Below are 26,891 nucleotides of genomic sequence, written 5' to 3'. Positions count from 1 at the left end.
GGTCTTGTGGAGAGGTGGGTGGGAGAGGTGAGGGATCGTTTGGTGCAAGGGCTAGAGCCAATGCCACCTTGCTTTGTGGACTGTGAAAACAGTCCTGAGGTAGAATGGGAGTCAATATTCCAGAACCCCGGACTGAGGAAGCACTTCGACCAACAGGACGAGCTGATGAAGAGGTCAGCTGGTTTTCAGTAGCACCAAGGGGGAAAATGGGGGAGGTAGGCTGGGAGGTTTTAGGGTGGTGGGAACCACCTGCTCTAGATGCAATTGGGCCTGCAGGAGATCCAAGAGTAGGGGAGGTCATGTGACTGCGGGTACCACTATTCTGTGGGTGTAGGCTATGCCGTCGTGGCCTTCGAGTGTCATCCAAATCACTTATAGTCAGGATGTGGTGAGGTTTGGTTGGGGCAGCTCCTGGTTAAAACAAACAAACAATCAACCATTAAAATGCTTCTTATGAACTTTGTGAAGGCCACATATGCATCTTCATTGAAATTATATTAATTACCTGGAGAAGGCAGTGGTCTGGATAGTCCTCCAGCAGGTCTTCTGTTCTGGGGTATAAAGGGATTTTGGGACGAGCACCAAGGTCCGGTTTGGCAAAGATAGATAACGAGGTGGAATTTGTTTCAGTGGAAGGATTAGTTGAAGATAAAACCACTCCCGGGGCTTCAGATTCTAATGAAAACATATATCTTTATTTGATTATTCAAAAAATGCCATAAGCACAAGCTATTAATTTGCAATTAGTAATATTATTGACCTGATTGGGGGCATGGGCTGTGGGCAATTGTGCAGTTTCCTCCCTGATCAGTTGACTCTTCCACTGGTTTTTCCTGAACAGTTGGACAGACCTCCCTAACGCGAAATGTGTATTTGCATCGATTTAAGGGGTTCACAGTACTCCAATACCAGCGAGAGCATCTAAAAAGCAGAAGAAACAAAAATATGTATTGATGTGCAAGTAGGTTCCAATACTAAAAGTGTCATAGTAGTAGCATGTCCATTATGTCAGGAGCAAACTCAAAAACAAACAAAAAATTAAAATCTACTTACTCATAACCCACGGGGAAAAGTTTTCCATGACAGGCAGATAATTCACTCAGCTTTCCAAGCTTTTTTACTAGCAAAGAACCTAACAGGTGAACATTTTTGTTTCAAACATTGTGCAGGAATTGTACAATAATTTTTATACAACAGTGCATTACATTTATATTTATACACATTACAACATTGTGTTATTTATATTACTTCAACAATAAAAGACCAACCTATCATTAAATTGATTGACTCCGGCTCCAATCCAGTCAAAAACTTTCTGCGAAAACTAATCCCTTCAAATCCACATAAACTCTCCGTAGTACTTCAAACCCTTGACCAGTGATGATCTGTTAAATTACAGAAGAAAAAAAAAGTGTTCTCTCAGACCAGCCATGTAATACCAAGTTTCTATTTAACTGATTTTTTTGTTAAATACTATAAACCAAGAATAAATTAGCAGCTATGACTAAATTAAATGCTATTAAACTGAAAGCTCACTTTTCCACTTATAAGGTCACGATGCTTGTGACAGAAAACTCTTTTATCATCCTGGAAGACACAGTTGCGAAAGCGGGCGCACATGAAGTGGTAGTTACTCTGGCACGAAGTAAGGCAGCAACCTACTGTTGCCCCAGTTCGGTTACACCGCTCACAGCGCTATGGAAGGAAAGTCATAACATTAGCAAAGCCAAACATTATATTGAGTTTAACTGATGGAAGCAAACTGTTCATGTTTAAAATACTAAATTATATAATTTCAAACTATTACATTGTACATTAACAATCTATAAACCACCATGTTTGTTAAAGTTATTAACTCAAGACAGTACAATGTGTCACCAATGGCTCAGTTGAACCAGAATTACATGAGATTAATGACCTACCATCAGACGACCTCTTGCAACAGCACTGTGAACATGCAGAAGTGAACCATTGTCCTCCTCAAACACCTCTGCAGACCACATGGTGCAATTTACATGAGCCCATTCATCCTGCCCGAGATAGAGCAAACCTCCCTGCATCCTGGGAAGAGAAATGTATAATACAAAGGATTGTAATTCCAGTTAACAGTAAGAGTTGTATACTGCAGTTTAATGACAATCCATCTGATAATTATAACTTTGTAAGAACCCTTAGGAAAAGTACTGTGAACCATTGCACCATTCCTACAATCCATGCTAAGGCCTAGTAAAAAAAAAAGCTATAATAAAAGGTAGAATACTGTGGTGAGTTTACATTGTATGTCTTAACTACTTACACTGGCCTTTGCATCACCGTATTTTTGGCACAGAGCGCACTGTCTCTCGTCGTCTTTTGACAAAACTGTGTCCAGGTCAGATTTAGTAGGCCGAGCCTTCTTCCCTGGGAGAACATCAAAATCCAACGTTAGTCAAACAGGTTTTATAAAGAATTGTTACTCTTTCTCTAACATTAGACAATTTTGAACATTCTTTATAGACCCTCTCCACCCGGCACACTGGAGGTAGTGCTTTCACTAGATGCTAAAAAGGCTTTTGACCGGGTGGAGTGGGGCTATCTTTGACACATTATGGAGGTTTGGATTTGGCCATAAGTTTATACCTTGAATCAAACTTTATATACGTCTCCATCGGCTGCTGTATGCACTAACAATAATATATTTGCTTACTTTAAGCTACAATGTGGCATGAGACAGGGTTGTTCTTTGTCACCACTTTTATTTGCAGTTGCAATGGAACCACTTGCTCTAGCTCGGAGACAAAATGAGTTGCCTCATTTACAGAAGAGTAAATGAATGCCTATTGGTGATAGGGTCAGTCTATCATCTTTAGGTTTGGTTCCTTTTAAAATTATCCCTAAGAAATTCAATTACCTTGGAGTTTGCATTATACGCAAACTATAAAGATTTATATGTGGCCAATTATCAGTCTCTCTTGTCCAATCTAAAGCAAGATCTTGAGCATTTGGACCACCTCCACTGTGATTGGGTAGAATAACAGATAAAGTAGAGGTGAATGTACTACCCAAGTGTTTGTATATTTTTCAGTGTCTTCCGATTTTTGAAAGCACACAACATTCCAATGTAAAGTAATTTATTATCTTTAATGGATATTGATTATATATTGTCTTTAGGTCTGGTGTTTGGTGAAGGAGGGCTTATTTGTGCTTTTATAAGCTGTATAATATAAAAAACCTTAAGTTATGTTAATTTGCACTGCTTTCCATATTTTCCTTTCACAATAATGAATGGCTACTAATGTCATTCAATACCTGTGTGTTTATTTACCTTTTCAGGTTCATTTGTAATGCCCCATGGTCCATAAAGTATCCTGTAGAGTTATGGGCTAAAGGTGTGGACACATCCTCCTCTTCTCCCAATTTAACATCCACGTGTCTTCCAGTCATCTGTGGGGCGCCGTCCAACATCTTGTGACATGCATCTCTCTCACGCCATTGAGCATAAACATGTTCATAATTTGGCGGCATCACAGCATGCGCAAGCATCCCGCTGCACAAATAGAGGCATGTGTCATTGCCAAAGAAACGGTTCCAGCGCATACATGAATGTTTATTTCAAACAGAAAGAATTTGATGGTGCTTACGCTGGCAGATGTTTAGAGCGTGGATCCCATACTTTAGGGTCCCGACTGTTAAACCAACCATATACTTCCTCTAAGAGCTAAAAAAAAAAAAAAAGATTGAAAAGCAGATTTTAACCACGAAAACAAGAGCATTTCTAGGACTATACTTTGAAATGCATGCTAACATATTAATTTGTTTTATCTCATGTGATTGGACTGCCAAAAGTAAAAAAAAAAAAGTTTCATGCAAGATTAAATTAAACTTCTAGATGATAAAACTAACAGTCACTATTTTAAACAACTGTCGTGTCAAATAGCAACTGAAATTACAGTCATAACATGACTAAAACACCAGACTTGTATTTTTAAGAAGTGCATCATTAGTAATGTTTTCACAGAATGACCTAAGCCACCCAGACTGGTTGGGTAAAAAAAAAATTTGATTATTTGTAATTACATATGTAAGAATCTGACCTTCCAGTAATACGAGCGGGCAAGGGCAGTGGGTCTTTGGTCCTCTGGTAAAATTTCCTCATCTTCCATGTGATTGCGAATTACTTTCACCACATCTTCATGAAAGGATTTCTGCTTGGTAAAGGCACAAACTAAATCAACATTCCTATTTTTTTATTCTTCTGTTAAAACAATGGTTTAAAACGAACCTTGGAATATGGACCAATAACTATGGCATTTTTCAATTTAGCAATAACAATAACAAATACATTTTGTGACTCAGAAGGCAAACTTTGAGCTACAGTGCTAAAGAGTTTCTCCTTATGTTGATCTCAGATCTAAGACAAGCACAGACACTGACCAAGGATGTGTACAGGCCTTCCTCAAACTTCTTTCCAATAGCACGGAAGTCACAGACAGGTACATTTTCATCCACAGTGTTCAGGGAACCCATTGTAGTGCACTACAAATAAAAAAAACAAAAATACCAGAAATCTGTAACTAAGCAGTGTTCCTTTTTATAGACGTCCTGTTTATTTCCTGTAAAAGATTATACACACACACACACACACAGACATATACATATATATATATATATATATATATATATATATATATATACACATTTCCTCTTGATTTGGCTTTGTAAGACTGGACTGGAACGATTAAAAGCACAAACCGCAGAAATTCTGCACATTCTGACTAATGATTTTCCAAGACTTTTCACAGTTGATCACAATGACTGATGCTGGTTTGAAAGAAATGACTAGGACTATATGAATCGTGACTTTTCTTTAACCTCTCAGACTATTAATTCCAATGGCTTTATTCACAGAATAAAAACATTTAGTTGGAATTTTAATGGACATGTGTGAAATAACAGTACATCATTCTAACTGCATTTTAAACAATCAACGGAAACAGACTGCTGCAATTTTAAAAGGTTTATACTAGGTTTAAAAGAGGTTTTAAAGCCAAAAGCCTGATTTGGATGGTAATTGTTTCACATGGGATGCAAGTTTTTACAACATTTATAGGAGACTGTAAATTATTTAATTGCAAACCGAATCCAGAATGTCGTGATTTTTTCCCACCACTAGTAAAAAAAACACACACAAAAAACAAACAAACAGCACAATTAGTTTTATTAGTAATAATAATAAAAAATTCAATAAAAATTCAAAAATGGTAATTTAATTGCAGCCCCAAAGCACATCTGTTAAAATATTTAAAATGACCATCGACAGAAACAGTCTCGTGCCTTTTGCATTTAAATCTTTATCACAAGCAATCCCACAGGTCTTAATGAACTTTGTTTTTTTCTGCTTCCATAAAAGGGAATATATATATAGTTTTCCTTGTTTATCTAAAAAACTCTTTTTCTTGTTTTAAACCTAGCCAGCAACATGTGTTGCTTGTGAAACAGCTTTAATTAGTATACATTTATTGTGAAATGACTGCATTTCTGTGTCAATCCATGATCATTTTTCCTGCGAAAACGTTGACAATCGCTGCACTGCTGCAGACGCACTGCTCCATGAACGCACTGATGGACCGCAACCTTGTGCAGTATGAATGCTGGAATCCGTTAACATGGGTGTGTGTGAAACAGGCATTATAACATAACACCAGAGCACTGCTGTGTTTACCCTCATCACGCCTCGTAGTCGCTGCTTAGAAGTGCAACATTGTAAAGGGTCCGTCTGAAACAGTGTCGCGCCGCCGCGGCGCAGCATAACGTTTGTTCAGAACGTTGAGTAATTAAATACATCGGTATGGCGGTATATTAAAAATGAACATCGTAACGAAAATATACACCAGTTTTCGGTATGAACCGGTATACCGCCAAGTACTATACAAAACCATATTAAAATATATATTATATAAAATTATATACATATAACATAAACCAAGCAAATAAGAGGTTGCATTAGCTTGTTTCTGCTAATCTCCACATTTTTTAATGACATCCATATATTAATGACTTATTCTGCAGAACCATATTTAGGTCCCTAAAACTTACACCATTTCTAAACTTAACAACTACCTCACTGACTATAAATAGGCAGCCAATAAGCAGTTTAATCCTTATTTAATAGTTACGTTAATAGCGAGAATTGGTCCCCAAACTAAAGTGACTTTTTTTTCTATTTATTCTCAGTTCCAGAGTATTGATTAATCTGGAACTTATCGTAGTGAATGTGCTCTCTAAGATTATCATTATTATTATCTTTACTTTACTACAACCCTACTATCTAGGCCCAAAAATATGGAACATAGGGAGTTTCAAAGTCGTCATCTGATTGGTTCAAATCAACAGGATGTCAGCAAGATGTGTGTCTTCTGGAGATTTTGATCAACAATAATGTGAGATGCCAAACCCCATCACGGAACAAGAAAACCGCAGAGTTTACAAATGAGAAAAATGGTTTATCGGAATCAAGTAAACACTGTATTTAAGACGTCAACAATCTAGAAAATGTTTATGCGAAACAAAGCAAACTGCTTTTTGAAACAATGGGCAATTTTAAAAGAACGCCATACTTGGTTTAGGAGAGACTGGAAGCCCACCTTTTTGCAGGTGACCAGGTGCTTAGTGGGGCTGGAGCTCAGCAGGCAAGAAAGCACCCTCTCCAAGCCAGTCTTCAGCTCCTGGTCGAGCAGTTCCCTCCAGACTGCTCCATTAACGTCCTCTCCATCAGGCTGCTCTTGTAAACACGGCTGACAGGAGTACACCACACTCTCAGGCAGACTCGACAAGATTTCATACAAGTCATCTGTGAGAAGGAGTCAGACACAAGCCGTTGACTTCCTGACATACAGTTTTGTTGATCACAGAGAGAGCACTGACTTGTATAAATTAATTTTGTAAACAAATAGCTTAGATGTCGTAAACTACTTTTGTCATGTTATTGTAGTTTAGCTTGCTAAATTTCCCAGGGCTGTAGCTTTAGTGTAGTGAAGTTTCATTAAATGATGAGTAACTGTTATTTTAGCTTACTACATTTTCCAAGTAGCTTGCCCAACACTTCCCACTGCTTAATAAGCATATAACGGTTAGAAAACTCACATTATTACTCAGTTACTTCTGCTTAATATTAAAGAGTCATATATGAACAATATATTTAAGAAACTTCAAATTATGATTTGCACAAAAAAAATGTGCAATCGGTGGGAAAGTTCCACTGTGTTTGTCTTATAAGTATTGGGAAATGCAATGTGATGCTTGCAAAGTGATAACCCTGTGAACGGAGTAGTTTAATAAATACTAAAACGGCACAATGCTTTCTCCGTGGATTCAAAAGAATGCTTTTTTATTTCAGCCACATACAAAAAAAAAGGAAAAAAACATTTATAATGCACAATAAATCAATATAAAATATATAATTGCCTAAAAGTGTCATTGCAATAAAAGCCGAAAAGTCGTATTATATTTGATGGATAAAATAAGATAAAAATATGATAAAATTAAGTATTTAAAAATAAAAATAAAATAAATCAAATGCATCAGATTCTGTCACTCACTCACCTGTCAGGCCTTCACATTTAGCATGGACCCAGTGGTTACACGTGGAGCACTGCATCATCTGGCTTTCATAGTCATTATCTTCATAACACTTGAAGCACATGGTGCAGTAGTTTCCTACACGCATAATAAAATGTTATCTGACTGTGCAGATGGGTTTACCACACATTTTATTTTTTTCACAGAAAGGATACATAATTAAAAGGTCAGTGTGGCGGACAAATAATTATTTATTTAAAAAAAATCTTGTTTTATGTCATTGCGCCAACTAAGATTATCTTTAAAGCAGCTAATTTGCTATTTCAAGCTAAATCAATTAACTACATGTTGGAAAATTGTATTTGCATTAACTTTAATAAAATTAATTATATTATAAATTGCACACACACACACACACACACACAAACACACACACACATATATATATATATATATATATATATATATATATATATATATACACGTATATATACATATACATACATACACACACACACACACACACGTACACATATTAAGCATGTAACGATTCACTGAACTCGCGATGCGATACTATTCACAATACTAGTTTCACGATACGATTTTCTCACGATTGTTTGTACAAAATGAGATTTAAGAAAGATAAATGAAAAAGTTTCCTTTTATTTCATTCTCACTCATGCAGACAAAATGCTGTACATTTCTTTCTGAAACTGAAATATCTTTGTCAAATAACAAAACTAAATTGAAATGTTAAAATAAATAAATACAAATAAAATAAATCTTTTCATACAAACAAACTAAGGCTTTGCCAGTGCTCTTTCCTAGCTTAGAATATATATATATATATATATATATATATATATATATGTATGTGTGTGTGTGTGTGTGTGTGTGTGTGTGTGTGTGTTTGTGTGTTTTTTTTTTTTTTTTATGTTTTTTTTTATGTTTTTGATATTTTTTTAACAAATATCAGCATATCCACATTTTCTGGGCAAAGCTGAGATCTCTGCACATTCACAATGTCCCCTGCTGATGAAACAACCCTTTCACTAGGGACAGAGGTGGCTGGTGTGGAGAGATATGCTTTTGCTATACTGGATAGCAGTGGGTATAGCCGAGCATTCTCTTTCCACCACTTGAGTGGACAGCTATTGAGGGAAATGGATGTTTTAGCTCTGTACTTATTTCTGCATCAATCTGACTGATGTGCTGTGCAACTGGTTCATCGAAAGTCCCTCCAATTTTTCGTCACACAGCACAGTGGTGGCCGTTTTGAGTGGCTTTAGAAGCTTCACTATGTCCTCCGCATCACGGATGTCTGAGCCATCCAAAGTATCGATGTCACGGACATTTCGTCGAACATCGTTGCTCAGTAGAGTTGCTGTCACAGCCGCTTTCTGTTCGAGATAGCGTTCGATCATATCCAGACTGCTGTTCCAGCGCGTAGCAACATCGATGATTAACTTATGCGGTAAAAGTATCTGTTTGGCTGCGAGCGCAGCTGTGGCTGTGGAGCTTCGGTGAAAAAAGGCAGCAATACGCATCACTCTGCCCAACAAACGGCTCACACGGGGCACACTCAAACCCGCTTGGCTGGCTAAGTTCAAAGTGTGGGCAAAACAACTGACACGGGGGGCCAGCCCAGCCTAAACATGTATCGTGATTCGTTTAACATCTCAACCGACACGAATCGTCACATATTATTATCGATTTTCAACCGGCTCGGAATGCATCGTTACATCCCTAATACATATATATAAATACATACATACATATACACACACACATATATATAAAAATTAGGACTGCATGATTAATCACATGCGATTGTAATGTTTTTTAAAGAAGTCTCTAATGCTTATTAAGCCTGCATTTATTTGATCAAAAATACAAAAAACAGGAATCTTGCAAAATGTCATTACAATATAAAATAATGGTTTGTATTTTAATATCATTTAAAATATAACTTATTTCTGTTATTACAGTATATACATGGCCCTTCAGAAATCCCTCTAAAATGCTGATTATTAAAATTATAAATGTGGGCAACTATTTATATTATATTATATTTTTGGGGAAACTGCGATACTGTTTTTCAGGATTCTTTGATGGTTAAAAAGTTAAAAAGAACAGCATTTCTTCAAAGAAATATAAATCTTTTCTAACAATTTAAATCTTTGCTATCACATCTTAAAAATGTAACATCCTTGCTGAATAAAAGCTTTAATTTAAAAAAAAAAAAAAATAAATTTACTAACCCCAAACATATGAACGGTGGTGTATATTGTTAGAAAAGATTTCCATTTTAAACAAATGCTCTTCTTTCATCAAAGAATCCTGAACAAAGGTTCTACAAAAATATTAAGCAACAGAACAGTTCCCAGAACCAATAATAAATCATCATATTAGAATGATTTCTGAAGGATCATGTGACACTGAAGACTGGAGTAATGATGATCACAGGAATAAATCAGATTTTGTATATTAAAATAGAAAAACGTGATTTTACTTCATAATAATTTCCTGTATTTTGATCAAATAAATGCAGCTTTCAATAGCCTAAGTAACAAACTTTTGAACGGTAGTGTTTTTGCATATATATAGAGATAGAGAGCACGAGAGAGAGAGAGCATAAACATATACATTCTCAATATAAAACCCAGTCCAATTATAACATTTTGTACTAGCACTACACACATGAACCATTCCTTAACAACAGGAATCTTTACCCCTGTGAGAGTCAGCTGAATAAACCGCTGTAGAGCGTAGGCAACTGACAACTAAGGGCACGGTATTATGAGAACTCAAAAAATAAAACAAAAAGTCCCTGGTGTTTCTAAAGAGCACATCACGTTATTATTTGGGTTTCCACTGAGGTCCTAAGCTTGAGCTCATCTGACTGGATGGGTGATGAAAATACTCTTTTATGTAACATCCTTTTTATCTAACATCCGTGAAGAATGCTGAAACACCCGCATAATTTATTATAGGCCTATATAAAAATCTGACTGTCAGCTTGTAAGACCCTACAAGTCTCACCTTGATCAAACAACCTAGTGCAGTCAGGACACAGACCCTTGTCATGATTCCACTCTGTGTCCCAGCTCTTTCCTGGGGTCACGCCACAACTCTTGCACCGGATGCATGTCATACAAACCTAAAAAAAAAAAGAAAAAGAAAAAAAAAAATTTTTTAGTTCCCCCAAAAATGAAAATTTGATGTTTATCCGCTTACCCCAGGGCATCCAAGATGTAGGAGACTTTGAAAACCAAGTATTTAACACAAACCTTTGCAGTCTATCAGTCTTATAATGGAGGTGAATGGGAATCGCAACTAAAATATACAATAAAACCACAACACAAACAAAACCATTGACACTCCTAATTAAGATTGTAAACAGAGTGTTAATAGTCCATTTGAGAGATAGGTGGCGGTAACGCACTTATAAGTCTGCGATCTGCCATAAAGCAAAAAGAAGAAGACGATGACGTGTCACGCTCCTGCTGCTGAGAACTCGCTCAGGACAGTTCGGACATTGTGTGAATCAGAGGTAAAGGATATAGATACTGTTCAGTTTTTTGGCACAGACCAATCATTTTGTGTCTTTACACATCAATGTATCGTCATGAGCTGCAGGGTTTAATTTGGTTTTGTTTATGTTTTTTTTTTTTTTTTATGTTTTAGCCGTGATTCCCATCCACTTACATTATAAGAGTGACAGACTGCAACGGTGTATGTTAAATATCTCAGTTTGCTTTCTACTGAAGAGACAACGTCACCAACACTTTGGATCCCCCGGGGGCAAGCAGATAAACATAAAATATTCATTTTTGGGTGAACTATCCCAACTAAAGTTAACTGAAGTTAACTTTAACTGAAGTTACAATGTAAACAATAATTTTTGCGTTTTGCAACTTTACTGTCCTGTTTTTGACATTTTGCCTGATCCTAGCAGATCTTCCTGTTATGTTGAACTTTTATTTAGTCTAATGTAATATCGTGGGAGCTGAGACAGCAAAGCATGCTGAAAATATTTTTGTTGAACTTGCATGCTGAGGAAAGTACCACTGTGGTTAACTTACCCAAGGCTTCTTACGTTTGCTGGGTTTGGGGTAGTTGGGACCCAGACAGGCAGGATGATAATAATTCTGACACCTTTCACATTCCAGCAGAGGCTGCACAGAGATCAAGCACACAAAAAAACAAAAACAAACGGTGCCACAGTTGTATTAGAACATCTATTTCCTTTAAACTCTTAAAAGGTAGTGTACATATTTTTTTGTCGTCTCTGTAGGTTTAAGGGAAATATGCTATTTGTAATTTTTTTAAGTTATTAAGATTTTTTCCCAAAATAAATAAATACATCTATTCAGCATTAAACTGACCAAAAGTTACCTCTATTATTTCACAAATGATTTCGATTTCAAATAACTTCTGTTCTTTTGAACTTTACATTTGACAAACCAAAAAGTACCCATCGTTTGCACAAAAACAGAAAGCAGAACAACTGTTTTCAACTGCTTATAAGAATTCAGCTTTGGCATTACAGTAATAAATTAGACTGTAAAGCATTTCCTAAAAGAAAATGATTTAAAACTGTAATAGAGATTGAAAAAATATTACTGTTTGTACTCTATTTTTGAATATAGCTTCTATGACCAGATTTTCACAAAATGTCATAATTCTACCCTACACTTCTGAAGAACTTCGGTTAAGGCAATCTGAACTTCTTATTCTTAGGTAAATCTATTCAGATTAGAAGTGAAGAAGAAGAAGAAGAAGTGAAGTGACATTCAGCTAAGTATGGTGACCCATACTCAGAATTTGTGCTCTGCATTTAACCCATCCGAAATGCACACACAGAGCAGTGAACACACACACACACACTGTGAGCACACACCCGGAGCAGTGGGCAGCCATTTATGCTGCGGCGCCCTGGGAGCAGTTGGGGGTTCGATGCCTTGCTCAAGGGCACCTAAGTCGTGGTATTGAAGGTGGAGAGCGAGCTGTTCATGCACTACCTCCACCGGCCCGAGACTAGAACTCACAACCCTTCGATTGGGAGTCCAACCCTCTAACCATTAGGCCACGACTTCCCCTATTATTCCCCTATTAGTGTTCACATTCCATGTTTTGAAGAGTCGAAATCTACCTTGGATTCTTTATTCTTGCAACCACAAACTCGGCAGAACTTGCAGCGCCGACAGCACCAGTTCTCCTTGTTCTCCTCTAGTGGGCGCTCTGAAGGGTCCAAGCAGAAGCGATGAAAAGGCTCACAGCAGACCTGACAATACAGCATCTGCAAAACATTGGTTGGCATGATGACAAAAATATTTAAAGGTTCCCAAAATATCAGTGAAACTTCCCCATTACTATAACCAATTCCTATTTCTATTTAAACATTTTGCTGTAATGAAGAGCATGAAGGACAAACCTCATGTTGGCCTTTACTGGCACACAGCAGGCAGACATACTGGGGCATGAGGGGTACTGAAGTAAGGATGCTCAGACCTCCTGTCGCCCACACGCTCTGCACACTACAGTCCTCCTGTGGAGAGAGACAGAGAGGAATAATTTGAATGCATTAAGACTATTCTGCTGGGTAACCCTGATCTTCCCATAACAGAATCAGGTGCTGCCATCTAGTGGCAAACCACCGCAGTTGCTGCACATCTGTGTAGATTACAAATGAAATATCAATCTATCCCACAGAATGAAAACATCTTTAGAGAACCACTTGACTTCCATGTTCAATTTTGTAAAGGAATGTAGTCATTTACCTTAAAATCAACACGGATCTTGTGTGTGGGCTCTATGGGCTCCTGTTCTCTCTCTGCAAAACCATTGGCGAGGGCTGCAAGGACGCTGGGCGGTGTCTGTTCCTGAGGGCTCTGCAAACAGAGGAAAAATGGGAGCTGTTTTCGCTGCGTTGATAGCATTTTGGCTAAGTTAAGACAGTTTTGAGAGAGTCAGCAGATATCAACAATTTGAATACCTTCTCAATTTTCCGCTTAATGTGTGGAACTTTGTGGAAGCTTGTTCTGCGATGCCGCACTCCCTCGTCAAAAACATCGCCGATGAAGTCGTCCAATGACACAAAATCTGTGGTGCATTCAATACAAACAGAAATGTGACTTTGAAAGCAATGATGCATGTTAATTGGATTCCTGTTCCATATATATATATATATATATATATATATATATATATATATATATATATATATATATATATATCTATATGGAACCGGAATCCAATTAACATGCATCATTGCTTTCATATATATATATATATATATATATATATATATATATATATATATATGGAACCAGTTTTGAATAAAGCCAGTTCAGAGTTTCCGGTATGGGAGCTTGTCTCCAGCACAAAACAGAAAATCTCATAATTCAGATTTTTTTTTATCTTGCAATTCTGAGAAGTGAATCACACATGCGCTGTATCATCAGCTCCTTGGTTCTTGAATCGGCGCGTCTGACAGAAACGGTTCTCGGTTCAGTGTAATGGTGATCCGAAAACTGATGCAACCGGTTCTTGACTCGAGAACGATACGGCAGTGGGCGTGTACGCTCGTTATCTGGCTCTGCTGCACAATTTTTCCACCGCCGTTTTTATTTAGGACCGGCCTTTATTTGTCTGTGTTGACCACGCCCCCGGCCACTATAAGAGGCCCGGCGTTTATCTGACTACCGGTTTTTATTTGAGGAAATACGGTATATATATATATATATATATATATATATATATATATATATATTAGGGGTGCTCCGATCAAAATCGGCCAATCGTTAATGCGCATCTCGTCAGTAAAGCTGGTTATCTAGTCAGCGGTTAATTCCATCAGATGCGTGATTTTCAAAAAAAAAATTTCAGAATTATGAGTATATATGTAAACTAGTAATCCTTCAAAAAAATATTCAAATTGTGTGATGAAAAAAGTGTATTAATTCCTTCTGCGAAGGTAATAGAAAAATAATTTTTCTCTCTCAATTTGGACTTTTTAACAATTTCAAGATAACTTGCACATTTATATCTCCTGATTCAGACTTTTTTTCCCTCAGAATTGTGTGAAAAAAAACATTTAATTGTGATATATAAACTCGCAAGAAAATCTAAAATAGCGAGAAAAGTCAGAATTAAAAAATGTTTATCCCTAAGGTGAAAATAAGCTTTCATGCTATGGTCTAACCTGAGTTGCGAAGGCCAGGAGTTCTTCTGCGTGCTGGGGAGGTGGAATTTGATCCTCCTATCCAGTCAAAGTCAGAATCATAATCCAGCAGGTCGCAGTAGGAACGTGGTTTTACGTGTCGGCGTGGCTGTTTCCGCACAGACGGACTGTCTCCCAGAGAGGCTGGAAACATTGGAGCGATTCCATCCCCAACCTCACATTCCTCATTACTTGAGTAACCCACACTTATTGATGAGCGCCGCTTCTTCACATGCCCTGAAAATAAAGACATGTTTTAAGCTGACACACAGAGGATAAATAGTGCAGTTCATTTTGAATGCTTGCATTCGCTCTAAAACATGTTCTTACCTTTATGGATTTTGCCACTTAGCCTCAAGGCCTTCCTTTTCTCAACCTGATCACACCTCTTGTATCTTTAAAAAAGAAAGAAACAAAAGCCTATTTAATGTGGACAGGACTGCACCGATCTATGTTTGAAAAATACAAGGGCCTTGAATATGACACAAGCAAGACAATCACTTCACAACACTGAATTAAATTTTTCAGGAACAGATATAAAAAAATAAATAAACATTCATTTTATTGACAAATAACAGGAATGTTGCCTTGAGAACTGAATAATTTCGAAAAATAAATATGTTTAAGAACTAAAATGACTATAAGTGAAATACAATTAAGTTACGTAAAAAAAATATAATAGTCATAAAAATGACAACAATTACGAAAACTTGAACTAAAATGAAAATTTAAATAAAACAAATTTATAAACATAAACAGCTCATTTCAAAATATTAATAAAATACCATAATAGTTTATAAATAACACTGGCTGTTAAGCAAGGTAACACATTTTTCTTTATGAACTGTAATAGTGTATAAATATTAGTATAATAACAAATTTATTGACAAATGTGATATGTAAAAGGAGGCTTCGGCCAGTAACTGCACGACTAAACTATGAGTCTCAAGAAGTCATAGCAGTAAAATACCAGAACACAAAAATGAGCATACTTACACACAGCACTGCCGTTTTGTGTTGGGACCGCCAAACTTGGGCTTGTCCAAGCAGTTTATACACCTGCCACAGTCCTCCTCATGCAGACAACCTTTACACTCCCCACACCGTCGGGAACGGTTCCCATATAAGTGAGCCCTCCCACGGCGAAACTTGGGTGTCCTGTGTTCTTGTAATACAGGGCTTTCTGGGTCAGAGTGAGACTCAACTCCTGTAAAAGTGACAGAAAATGGCCAAACACAGGCTTGATACATAAAAACAAAAAGTATCAGACACTATTATCTCATTAGCTCTAGGTCTATTATCAGATCCTTTCTTGGGTTAATTGCTCATCTTTGCAGTGAAAGTGCTGGTACCTTTTCCTGCAGGTGAAGGGGATATATCTGATCTCTCGTGCAGGGGAAGTGCACTGAGTCGGGGGATGTCGTCGGGGACCATAGCACGAGGCTGACCCAAAACCACAGCCGCAGCTCTGCATACATGCTTAATGCGAGGCCCTCCTCTGGCAGGTTCCTTATGGAGCGATTTATAAAGTATAAAAACAACAGTATTAAACAAATTCTCTGCTGTTATTATACTGCACCTAGTCACCTAACGACCAAGTCAAATCAACATGTATAGCATTGCTGAAAAAAAATGTTTATTCAGTAGAATTATTACAGTCCAATTCTATCTTCTTGTTTTATATATATATATATATAAAGGGACTCAGTACCTGCTCTGGAGAAGCTTCAGTCTTGTTGGGACAGGCATTTTCAAGCCGCTCTTTTGGTTTTCGTCTCTGTCTCTTTGTTGCAGTGATTCTTCCCTCTGGCAAGAGCTACCGAAAATGTGAGAATAGATGAAAATAATATTATAGATCAAATATTATTATGACTTAATTATTTTCTATATCAATCGAATTAAAAATGGCATTAATTCCTGTAATTTCAGAGCTAAATGTTCAGCATCATTACTTTAGCTTTCCGTGTCAGATGATCCTTCAAAAATCATTCTAATATGCTGATTTGGTTTCTTAGAATCAATGTTGAAATCAGATGTGCTGCTTAATATTTTTGTGTCTGATACATTTTATTCACGATTCTTTGATGAACAGCATTTAATTGATATATATTTTTTTTGTAACTTCCTAAATGTCTTCTGTCACTTTTGATCAATTTAATGCATTCTTGTTCAACAATAGTATACATTTCTTCATTTCACTTTAACCGATAGACCAATTGTAACTGTTAAAACTGTTCTTTCGTAAGGAAAGGTACACATTCAGTTTACTGGACTTACCCCAGATGATTTCAACTGTTTCTGCTGGTCTATTTTGATGAGCTGAACCTTGGCTTTCTTGAGGAGGTTGAACATGCGCTTGTTGGCTCCTGTAAGGCGAGGGCGCTGAGTGGCAGTTTTCTCCTCAATGTCAACGGCATGTTTCAGAATGTCCTCAGAAACCGGCCCTTCTGATTCTGCATGATGCATCTTATCAAAGTCTGAGAAAGAAAAATATATAGTTGGGTGTTGAGACCAAGAGGCTGACAACAAGTGAAGTAGCACTTAGCAAACCCTAAAGTCAAAATGAATTGGCATTTGCAATAAAATACAGTTGAAGAAAACATTACAGTTAATAAGTGTTAGATTAACTGCTGTCCATCGCGATTAATCACATCCAAATAAATATAGGTATAGGTAATAAATATACACAGTAGACTCTTATTTTGGATGCGATTAATCGTTTGATATCACTAATTTAATTAGTGTTAACACACAGGACCATTTAAGAAAGACAATTTGGAAGACTATTGAAGTCTTTTTAAGAACATGCATTATGAAAGTCCATTTTGATTACATGTTTACTTCAAGGCAGTTAGCGTTAATTTGTTATTAAAGGTTTAGAAAAATCTAATCTTAACCTACCTTTGCATTTATTTGGAAGTGAGATGTCTGTATGAATGGAGAACTCATCTGGCAGCTCATCCTCTTGGATGTCTTTTGACTGGTGTTGTGCCAGCAACTTGGCACTCAGAGCTCGGACACAGATGGAGACTTTGCGAACAACCCCAGGGCTGTTGAGATCCTCAATCTTGAGTTTTGCTTTTTCTTTCTTCATGTCTCTGAGAGACTTTATTAGACTGGCCCCTTCTTCCAACTCCTTCTTCTGTGTCTTAGCAGGGGATGAAACAACTTGAACCATTTTGTCCTTTGGGGCCTTTTTACGCCTTGCCAGACTCTGTTTGAGTTTAAGCTTTTTGTATAACCTAAATTTTGACGATTGGACTTTGAATTTGGTGGACTTTTTCTTCTTTTGGATGGGATCAAGAAATGGGTCCACGGTGAAATCTTTGGCAGATAGCAAGGTCTCCAACTCTTTGTCAAGATCTTCATTGAAGGCATACACGTCGTCACTGGCAGGCTTCGGTACTCCCCATTTGAAACCAGGATCTCGGAGTAGCGATCGTCTTTTCCCAGGCTGCTTCTCCTCACTGATCTCAGTGTCATCGGGTGATTTAGGTTTTGATTCCCAAGTGGAAAACAAATCCAGATCAGCTTCACTCAGACTGTTATCTTCATCCTTAGAATCAAGGGATTCAGGTTCACCTTTTTCACTAGAATCACACTTCTTTGACTTTGGTTGTAGGCCAAGCTTCTTTTGGGAGTTCTTGCGAGGAAGGCCTGACATACCAAGATCATCCATGAACCTCTTTGGCGTTTTGATAACCCGAGAGGATCGGGCACTCACAACTGGCATTATGAAATGTCTAATGGTCTTCATGAACTTCGTTTTGCTTTGTTGGATGTCCTGATCTTGGTCCGTTTTCACAATCACAGAATCCTTTTCGGTCTGATCAGAAAGCTGATCTCCGTTGGTGTTATCCAGTTGCTTTGATAAGAGCTTGGCCTTTTTCTTTCTACCTTCTAATGACTGAAGACTCGATATTCGTTTTCTCTTGTACTTTGTTGAGAATATACCAAAGAGTTTAGGCTCATCTACTTCAGAGCCCGTCAATGGTGGGCAGTCTTCACTAACCTCAAACAACTCCTTCTTTTGCAATTTGGGGTTTTTAATCCGCCTGCCAAGTAAAGATTTTCGTCTTCGTCTGACCCGTTTCATTTGTCTGCGTAAAGGACGAGATACCTGTGGATGATCTTTTACAGAAGGCTCTAATACTAGAACCTCTTCAGTTTCAATTGATGGTGCCTCAAGTTTTATTTCCGGCTGTGGTTCTGACCCAAGAAATGGGCTAGTTGGAGGGGACTCAACAGTTTGTTCGATGTCCTGAGGTTCTGCAGCTTCAGGCAATGGTTCTGTAGTTGGTGGAACTGACCATTTACCTTTTTTATGCATAACTTCACTTAAATGCTTATTTGGTTTGGTTTCTACAGCTGCTGGCACTGCGGTTGGTGATACGGGTGAATCCTCCACCTGAGATTCGGTTTCAGTTGCAGTTTCAGAGGCTGGGTTTTCTTGAGATGCATTCAATTTACATTTTCGCCTGTATATTGTCCAGTGTTTATGTCTTGCACGCTTCTTCCGAGCAGTGTTTTGACGTAGCCTTTTCCTTACTTTGGGGGCGGGAGTGGCAGCAGTAATTTCCAACACATTCACACTCTTCTCTGAACATTGAGGGTCTTCAATTTTTGCGGGTTCTTTTCTTTCAGGTGAGGTTGTGACTTGATGAATTAAAAAGGACTGCTTAAAACTGTTTTTTTTACCTGGTGAGGAGACAACTTTGATTTGAAGTGGTGGAACCGTAACATTACTGGTCAGATCTTCAGGGTCCGTCTGAGTGACCTCTTCTGCATGTGCTTCGGTTCCAATTTCTGACCTTTCAAGAACCTCCTCACTTTCCTTTTCTGGGATCTCCTCAACCTTCTGAAATGCCATGGGGCTCTCTGTGCTTTCGGGAAATACATCACCAACAGTGTTATCTACGTTTTGTGACTCCTGCGAAGAGCCAGTTTCCAAAATGTTGGAAGGAGTGGATGTGGATTCTACTTCTGTAGAAATATCTACTTCCTCATCACATTTAGCTGGAAGTTCTGCCTCTGGGCTGGGGCTTTCATCTACTTTGCTCGGACTCTCTTGAATTTTGATTTCTTGTGTTTTGCCGAGATCATCTTGGACTTGGGAATCTTTGCTTTTGCTTTCTTGAGTATTACTTAGATTCTCTAGTATTTGGGAATCTTTGCTTTTGCTTTTCACCAGAGTGAGAGTCCACACAAACTTACAGCGTTTCTTACGAGACCGGGCTTTTGGGTTTCGTATCCTGGTTAGTCTCAGACCTGGAATTCCGACAAAATCATTGTCGAAAGTAAGCTTTTGAGGATCGTCAACTGTAGAGCCAAGATCTTTTGCTGCTGGTGAATGAGGCTCCCGTTTCCTTTCAGAATCTTTGCGATTTTTCTTCTTCTTTCTCTTTTTTTTCTTCTTTGAAGGTGGCCTAGATTCGTCAATTGTGGAGACCTCCAACAGCGACTCTGCTATACTCTGGTCACCAGATTCCAGTAGAACATTTGAGGACCTTCTGCGCTGCTTCCTTAACACAGGCTTATTTACCTCTGATGCTTCTTGTGCTGACTTTTCATCAGGTTTTGGCTCTATGCTTTCACTGGGCAGTGGATTTTGAGACCTTCGAGTTGATTTCCTCAGCTTCAGTTTTTGCTCACTGGCCTCTTTTTCAGGATTTGTTTGTGGAGTGGATTCAGATTTTTTGTCAGCAGATCTTCCTCGCCTTCTAGTGCAAACTTCCTCCTTAGCCTCACCAGCACTGCATTCACTGGCTGCTACATTTGTCTTTAATTTCACATGAGCACTTGAAATTTGGGCACACTGACTCTCTGTAACTTCGGATTTGATTTCCTTTTGCTTTTTACCAGATTTACGTTGCACTGAATGGACTGTAACCACTTTCTTTTTAGCCACCAACTTGATTGTGATTCTCGGAGCTGACTGGGTCTCCTGTTTTGTCGATCCTCTTTTTCTCCTGGTGCGCTTCTCTGATCCTCCATTAACACCACCACCACCATCATCTACTGATGTGTCCTTCAGAGACTCTTGACTATGGAGTTGCTGAACAGAACCGGAATCATTTTGAGGATCTTGTGAACATGTGCTTCCCACTAAAGCAGACACTGGAAGAACCCGCCGCCTTTGATGTATCCTCTTTGATGACTTTGCTGAAGCACGATCACCTGAAACAGAACAAGTTCAAATACAATTCAATTATATTCATTACACTGTGGTTAAATACAAAAGTAATTCAAACATTTAAATCCCAGGCTACACTGACTATCAATCAGAGACTGAAATAATAAGTATTATTTAAATTTGCTATACCAACATTGTTAATTCTGGAGTCCTTGAAGTGACGCTCTGTTATATACAGTGTTAATTGCGTTAATGAAGACTAAAAATGTTCGTTAACTAATTTTTTTTTCTGTGATCGAGAAAAAAAACCGAGATGTTGACGAGCTAAAACTAATATCTGATGATAAAAACTATGATGAAATATATGCCGAGTCTTCGTTAACAAGACGAGATGGGACTATAATATTATTTGAGGACTCCCGGACTTTCAAAATACATCCCATATGCTACTGTCTTGTCCTTAAAAATGTGTATCCCTGTCATTTGATTGCAATCAGATAAGGGGCTTTTTCGCATATCTAGTCTCATTATAGAAGCCGCAGATAAACTACCAAAACGTGAACAGGCGATCTGAAAAATGGCCTTAGCACCCGAAAAGTTATGGATGAGGTGACCAGACATCTAGTTTTTCCCCAGGAGTCACCGGCGGGATAGGCAGAATCCTGCTGATGGTGGTGCTCTCTCTCTCCCACGCTCCACTTCTTCAGTTTTCATATACAGTGCACGATCAGTTCTCAGCGCTCAAATACACACACGGCAGTCTACATGTCTATTGTGTAGAATATCTCACGTAAACACAGCTATGGATTAAGTGAAGGTGAACAGGTGGGTGAAAAAGTAAACGTGTGTCAGTATTACATGCATGCCGTCTTAAAGGGACAGCATTCCTATTTAAGTAGCCTACCTATCCGTGTCATTAATGTTAACCAGGGCTGTGTGATATGGACAAAAAAAAAAACTATCACAATTTTTTTTTATCAATTTAGACATGCTTTACAGTCATAAATGCAATCAGTATAAATTTGAAACATATTTTCCAAAAGAAAACCAATGAGAGCTTTATCAAAAAGTTGTAACATGTCTCTAGAACAGACATAAGTCTGTTTACTTAATAATCACTAAGTAAAGATGTCAAACAAAATGTCTAGACATATGGCAAAAAATAATAATACAAAAATAAAATAAAACCCGTGTTTTATTTATTTTTTGCCATGCATTGGTCATCGAGCTAACTGTAGCGGTGCCTTAGGTGTTATATGTTTTGCCCAATCGTCCCCTTGGAATTATAAGGTTCTATCTGACATTTTTGTCAAAATTGAGTTATTCACATATTCTTATTCTGTGAAAATTTATTTACATTATGTGATGTTTTATTTTAAGTTGTGTACATTTTTGGAATTTTTTATTGAAAAAACAAAAAGGTTCTATCTACAGAAGTCTATGGAACACAAAAACTTTAAAACTCAATATCTCAAAACAACTCAGAACGCAGATAAAACCTTATAATTCCAAGGGGACGCAATATATTTATTGCCCAAAGTTCACACATACTCTGTCTGCAGTGCGTATACAGTAAGTTATGTGTACATGGTTCAGAAGCAGCAACGAGAGCACATTATTGTAAGGCGAAAGCACATTAAAATCATGCGCGAGTGTGAATCTATCCACTCGGACGCAGATTTTCTTTGCTCTGTTAACATAACCAGATGCGCATGCTCAGATCATATTAAATATTTTCGCACCATTCTATTTATAACTTTTTCTGTTCTCATCTTTTTACTGCGTGCAGTGTGAACGTTCTGATCAGTTAAAAAAAAAAAGGCTACACAGACTATTACAGACATTGTGTGAACCTGGAGTTAGGCATATGCCCAGCCTGCTCTGTTCTCGCGCTCCACTTAGGCGTGCTGCATCCTGATTGGTTCAATTAACATACTGCGGGAGGCAGGGGCCACTGAAAATCGTGCTTTAAAGCGATTTCGAAATCGCGCACACTCAAATCGCGATTTTATTTCGATTATGATTAATCTCACAGCCCTAATGTTAACCAACAAATATTAAATAAATATTTTAAGTAAACCTAATGTATCTAAAAAAAAATGAATTTAATGTGTATCTCTTTTTTTATTTGTCGTATTATCTTATTCTGCTTTTTTTTTTTTTTTTTTTTAAAGATGATTAATTATTAAATATACATGAACAACTATATATTTTTTAAGTTGCTCCCTTCTCACTACTATTGAAGGGATAGTCCACCCACAAATTAAAACCGTCATTATTTATTCAAGTTTTTCCAAATTCAATACTTGATTAAAATGTATCATAGAGTACACAGAAAATAACTACCAAACCAAATGTTGGTAACTGCAGTTTGACAAAGTAATGACTAAACGTTGACAAAAATACAATGACTTTTCGTTGACTAAAACTATATAAAAGAAACATATGACTAAAATGTGACTAAGATTATTAAGTATTTTCGTCAAAATAAAGACTAAATCAAAAATCCCTGTCAAAATTTACACTGGTTGTATAGTAGATGAAAAATTACTTGTTTTTTCTTTTTAACTGTATGGGATGGGATTTTTAGATAAAAAGCTGTACAAACACAATGAAACAAATGAATTTTGGACATTCTCAGGATAATTTGCATCTGAAGCCACACTTACGTTTACATGCATTTCGTCCAGCATGAACCGGGGCACTGCTATTTTCATCTTCAACTTCAAAGCCTTTGAATTCAGCTCCCTGAAAGTGAAAAACAGAAGCAAGCTTTAATACATTTGAATTTAACACGTTTGATAAAGTATTACAGTTCACATCATAATATATACTGTAACAGTACATATTACACATACATACACCACAGTTCAAAAGTTTGAGGTCAATAAGATCTTCTTTTTAATACTTTTTTATATTTATATTCTGCAGGGACACACTTAATTGACCAAAAGGGAGTCATGACAGAGACTTCTCGCAAAAACGTTAAAACAATTTCACAGACTCCACTCTTTTGAACTGTAAATAGGCCTACGCTATGTACATAAGAAGGAAAATGCCAGTTTAAAAAAAATCAGACAGTCAAATTAATATTTTTGCATATTTTTTTTTTTCAAAAATGAAAACCTTTAAAAAAAAAACATGTTTCAATAAACCACTGCACATTTATAAAGGGGCTGCTAATATTCATAAAAGTTTTGACATTTTTCTGCATAAAGGGGCAAAGGTTATATGAACGTCTTGTTTGAAATTCAAACTGTTTATAACAGAACACTTCAAGAAAGTAATGCCATTTCTGTGCTGACAAGGACTTTGAAGTAAATTAGGCCTTACACGTGGTAAAACACAGAATTGTAGAAGACATTACTCCCTTATTCTTGTTCCACACTCCACAGAACGCTGTTCACCCTCAAAGACAAATAAAGAACTGAACTGAAACAGCTCAACTAACTGAACACTAAACTTCACAGACGCTAATACACAGATGATGGCCCTGTATCTATTTTTACACGAGGCAAGCATCAGAGCATGTCTTCAAACCTTCAAAGTCTACAAAACTTTGACCTTAACCATTAATTTCTTTTTTTTTTTTCCAGTTGCATGTTTCTGCTCAGAGAACACCGCACAAAGTAACCATAGCACATTTCCACATAGCACAATGATACATGACGCGTAGGAGAGAAACAAGTGCAACAGCATGATAGAAAAGAAATACAGGGTCCTCACACCTTTCAACCAATGAAATCACATTACTTTTTTTCATTGTTCGAGCTTTCTGATTAGAGAGTTTTATGAATTGTTTTAAAACAGAACACTCATGAAGCTAATGGAATATCAAAAAGCAAAGAACTATAAAACCACACATTCCCATGACTTTAGCTGGTGTGGAAACCTTATTTCCAGGCAATGCTGTGCATAACACTGACCAGCACAGACATTAACCTACTTTAAATATGTCAGTCTAATTTAATCAATAAACTAAAACAGTTACTACATTTTCTATAATCACAGGATTCATACAGTAATAGGCTATTTTCTGTTCTGTTTTGACTCCCTTCATCATGAAGCTCTGTTTGAATTGGCGTGGCAGACTGTAGACTCGGAAGTAAACTTCCACTGCTGTGATTGGCTGACAGTTGTGTATGTTTGACAGCCTACATCCTTCATAGTAGAACGCTGCTGCAATTTAGGTGTAAATGCAAGAATACTCAGAACATATCAAACGATCTGTTTAACAGACAAAGCTATAGTAGTGTGTCATAAAAACTGTTACTCCCACTTGCATGGTGCAGCATTATTGTCGGATCAAATATAGTCGATACAGCATCGTCTTTAGTTTCATATTTTTATAGTACAATGACCTCTTATACGTCAAAATGTCGAGGGAATTTTGATTTCTCGGTTCATGATCACTTTAACATTTTGAAAGATTTCACATTGTAATCCCAACATTTAATAGGCCTATATGTTGATATAATATAGCTAGGACTTCACAAATGTAACAGGTTTGACAACATTGACGTTCTTTATTTGCTTTGTGCTCAAGGTCATGATGCTACCAGAAAAAGGAAATATTGCTTGCTTCAATTATCCAGTTTTTTAATTATGAATCGTTTACAGCACAAAACCACAGTTAACAGGGCTGACTGTTTAAGACCGTTGCCTACTGACAAAGCTATCAAAATTCACGTGAGAAAGTTCACATCTGAACAAGATGATGATGTCATCATGAATATTTATAGAACCTCAAAGCAGTTTATTATGATTATTAAGCTAAATAGACTGACTAAAATATTACACCTACACAAATATAAATATGTAGAGAAACAGATATGATAAAAAAAAAATGTTAGCTTTTATTTCTACATCCAGTTTGCAATAAATTTTGCATTTACACCATGTGTTGCTAACACACAAGGGAATTTAGAAACACTGATTAGGGACAGGCTAATATGTATTATCATCTGAAAAAAAAAGAAGATATTAGCATATTACATAAGAAATAAATCCACTGGATTTAGGCTCACATATTAAGATAAAACCTAAGTAACACAGTAAAAGTTAGTGCCAGCTTTGCATTGATAAAGTCACTGTTTACATATGCATATTGATTGTCTCAAGCCTATTCTCTCTAAAAATCAAACTAATATCATTGTTCTTCACTGCAGGTGATCCAGTACTGAATGCTCTTATCAAGTCTGACACAGAAATCAAGTCCAGCAAACTGGGTGTTGCAACTGGTGCATGCATAGAAATAAAAATAATATGCACGTCCAAAAAGAATCAGATAACGCATGCAGCAACTTATAACTGTATGAATTAAACAAAAACTCAAACTGCATAATCTCTGACCCTCATTTTGCTATAAACTACAATGATACAGTAACTGCCCCCCTCCCCCTCCGTGTTTTAAATGTAACGCTATACGGCAGACACTGCGCTCGCGCTAACGTTACTTGTATTCTTACTCCTTCCTATGAAACACGGTCTCATAAAACAAGCGCACACTGGTGCATTTGAACACTGCTGTGAAAAACGACAGATCGGCCCATGCACTCACCTCTTCGCTCCCACTCGAGCTGTATCCAGCCTCTACCAGGCTCTTGTAGCTCGCCTCAAGCCCGAGAAGGCACAAGTGAGACTGGTCCTCGTTCAGCGCGAGCACCAGGCAGGTGGGCCTCGGGCCTCCGTTGGAGGAGATCTCGTCAAGATCCGTCCCAGAGCGGCCGAGCTGCCATCGCTTCTCCGAACGCAAACGGCTCCGCGACGACCAAGGCCGACCGGGGAAGCGTCCCCGCGCCGCGCCCACGACGGCAGCCGCGGTTGCTGATCCGCATCCCGCTGCCGCCATCATCGCTTCAACAACAACACCGATAGACAGAAACTCAGGCTGCGAGAAGAGGAGAAGAGGGAAAGCGCTGTTGGGGAGGAGGGAGGGGGGACGCCCGGTGCACTGTGGGACGTGTAGGCTGGGAA

The 26,891-nt window shown here is 37.6% G+C and overlaps 1 protein-coding gene across 1 annotated transcript; it reads right to left on the bottom strand.

The window, feature by feature from the left end:
* Positions 1-67: 67 nt before the first annotated feature.
* On the bottom strand, positions 68-26,891 carry LOC113099189 (histone-lysine N-methyltransferase 2B-like; the record flags this gene model as incomplete). Its single annotated transcript, XM_026264290.1, is given in 30 exon segments — positions 68-411; positions 506-559; positions 562-675; positions 761-921; positions 1,054-1,132; positions 1,269-1,340; positions 1,343-1,385; positions 1,537-1,695; positions 1,923-2,061; positions 3,305-3,526; positions 3,621-3,697; positions 4,074-4,184; positions 4,414-4,515; positions 6,624-6,829; positions 7,582-7,695; positions 10,600-10,717; positions 11,643-11,735; positions 12,713-12,859; positions 12,995-13,108; positions 13,341-13,451; positions 13,556-13,662; positions 14,765-15,019; positions 15,113-15,177; positions 15,779-15,989; positions 16,135-16,291; positions 16,494-16,598; positions 17,060-17,259; positions 17,684-20,959; positions 23,585-23,663; positions 26,476-26,891. Coding segments are annotated over 30 exon segments (7,329 nt in total), but the record flags the coding sequence as incomplete, so codon positions are not given.

This window comes from Carassius auratus, unplaced genomic scaffold, assembly GCF_003368295.1.
Source record: "Carassius auratus strain Wakin unplaced genomic scaffold, ASM336829v1 scaf_tig00216878, whole genome shotgun sequence".
NCBI classification, from domain to species: domain Eukaryota; kingdom Metazoa; phylum Chordata; class Actinopteri; order Cypriniformes; family Cyprinidae; genus Carassius; species Carassius auratus.
Note: the sequence above shows the minus strand (reverse complement) of the source record. Positions and strands in the feature narration are given on the sequence as shown.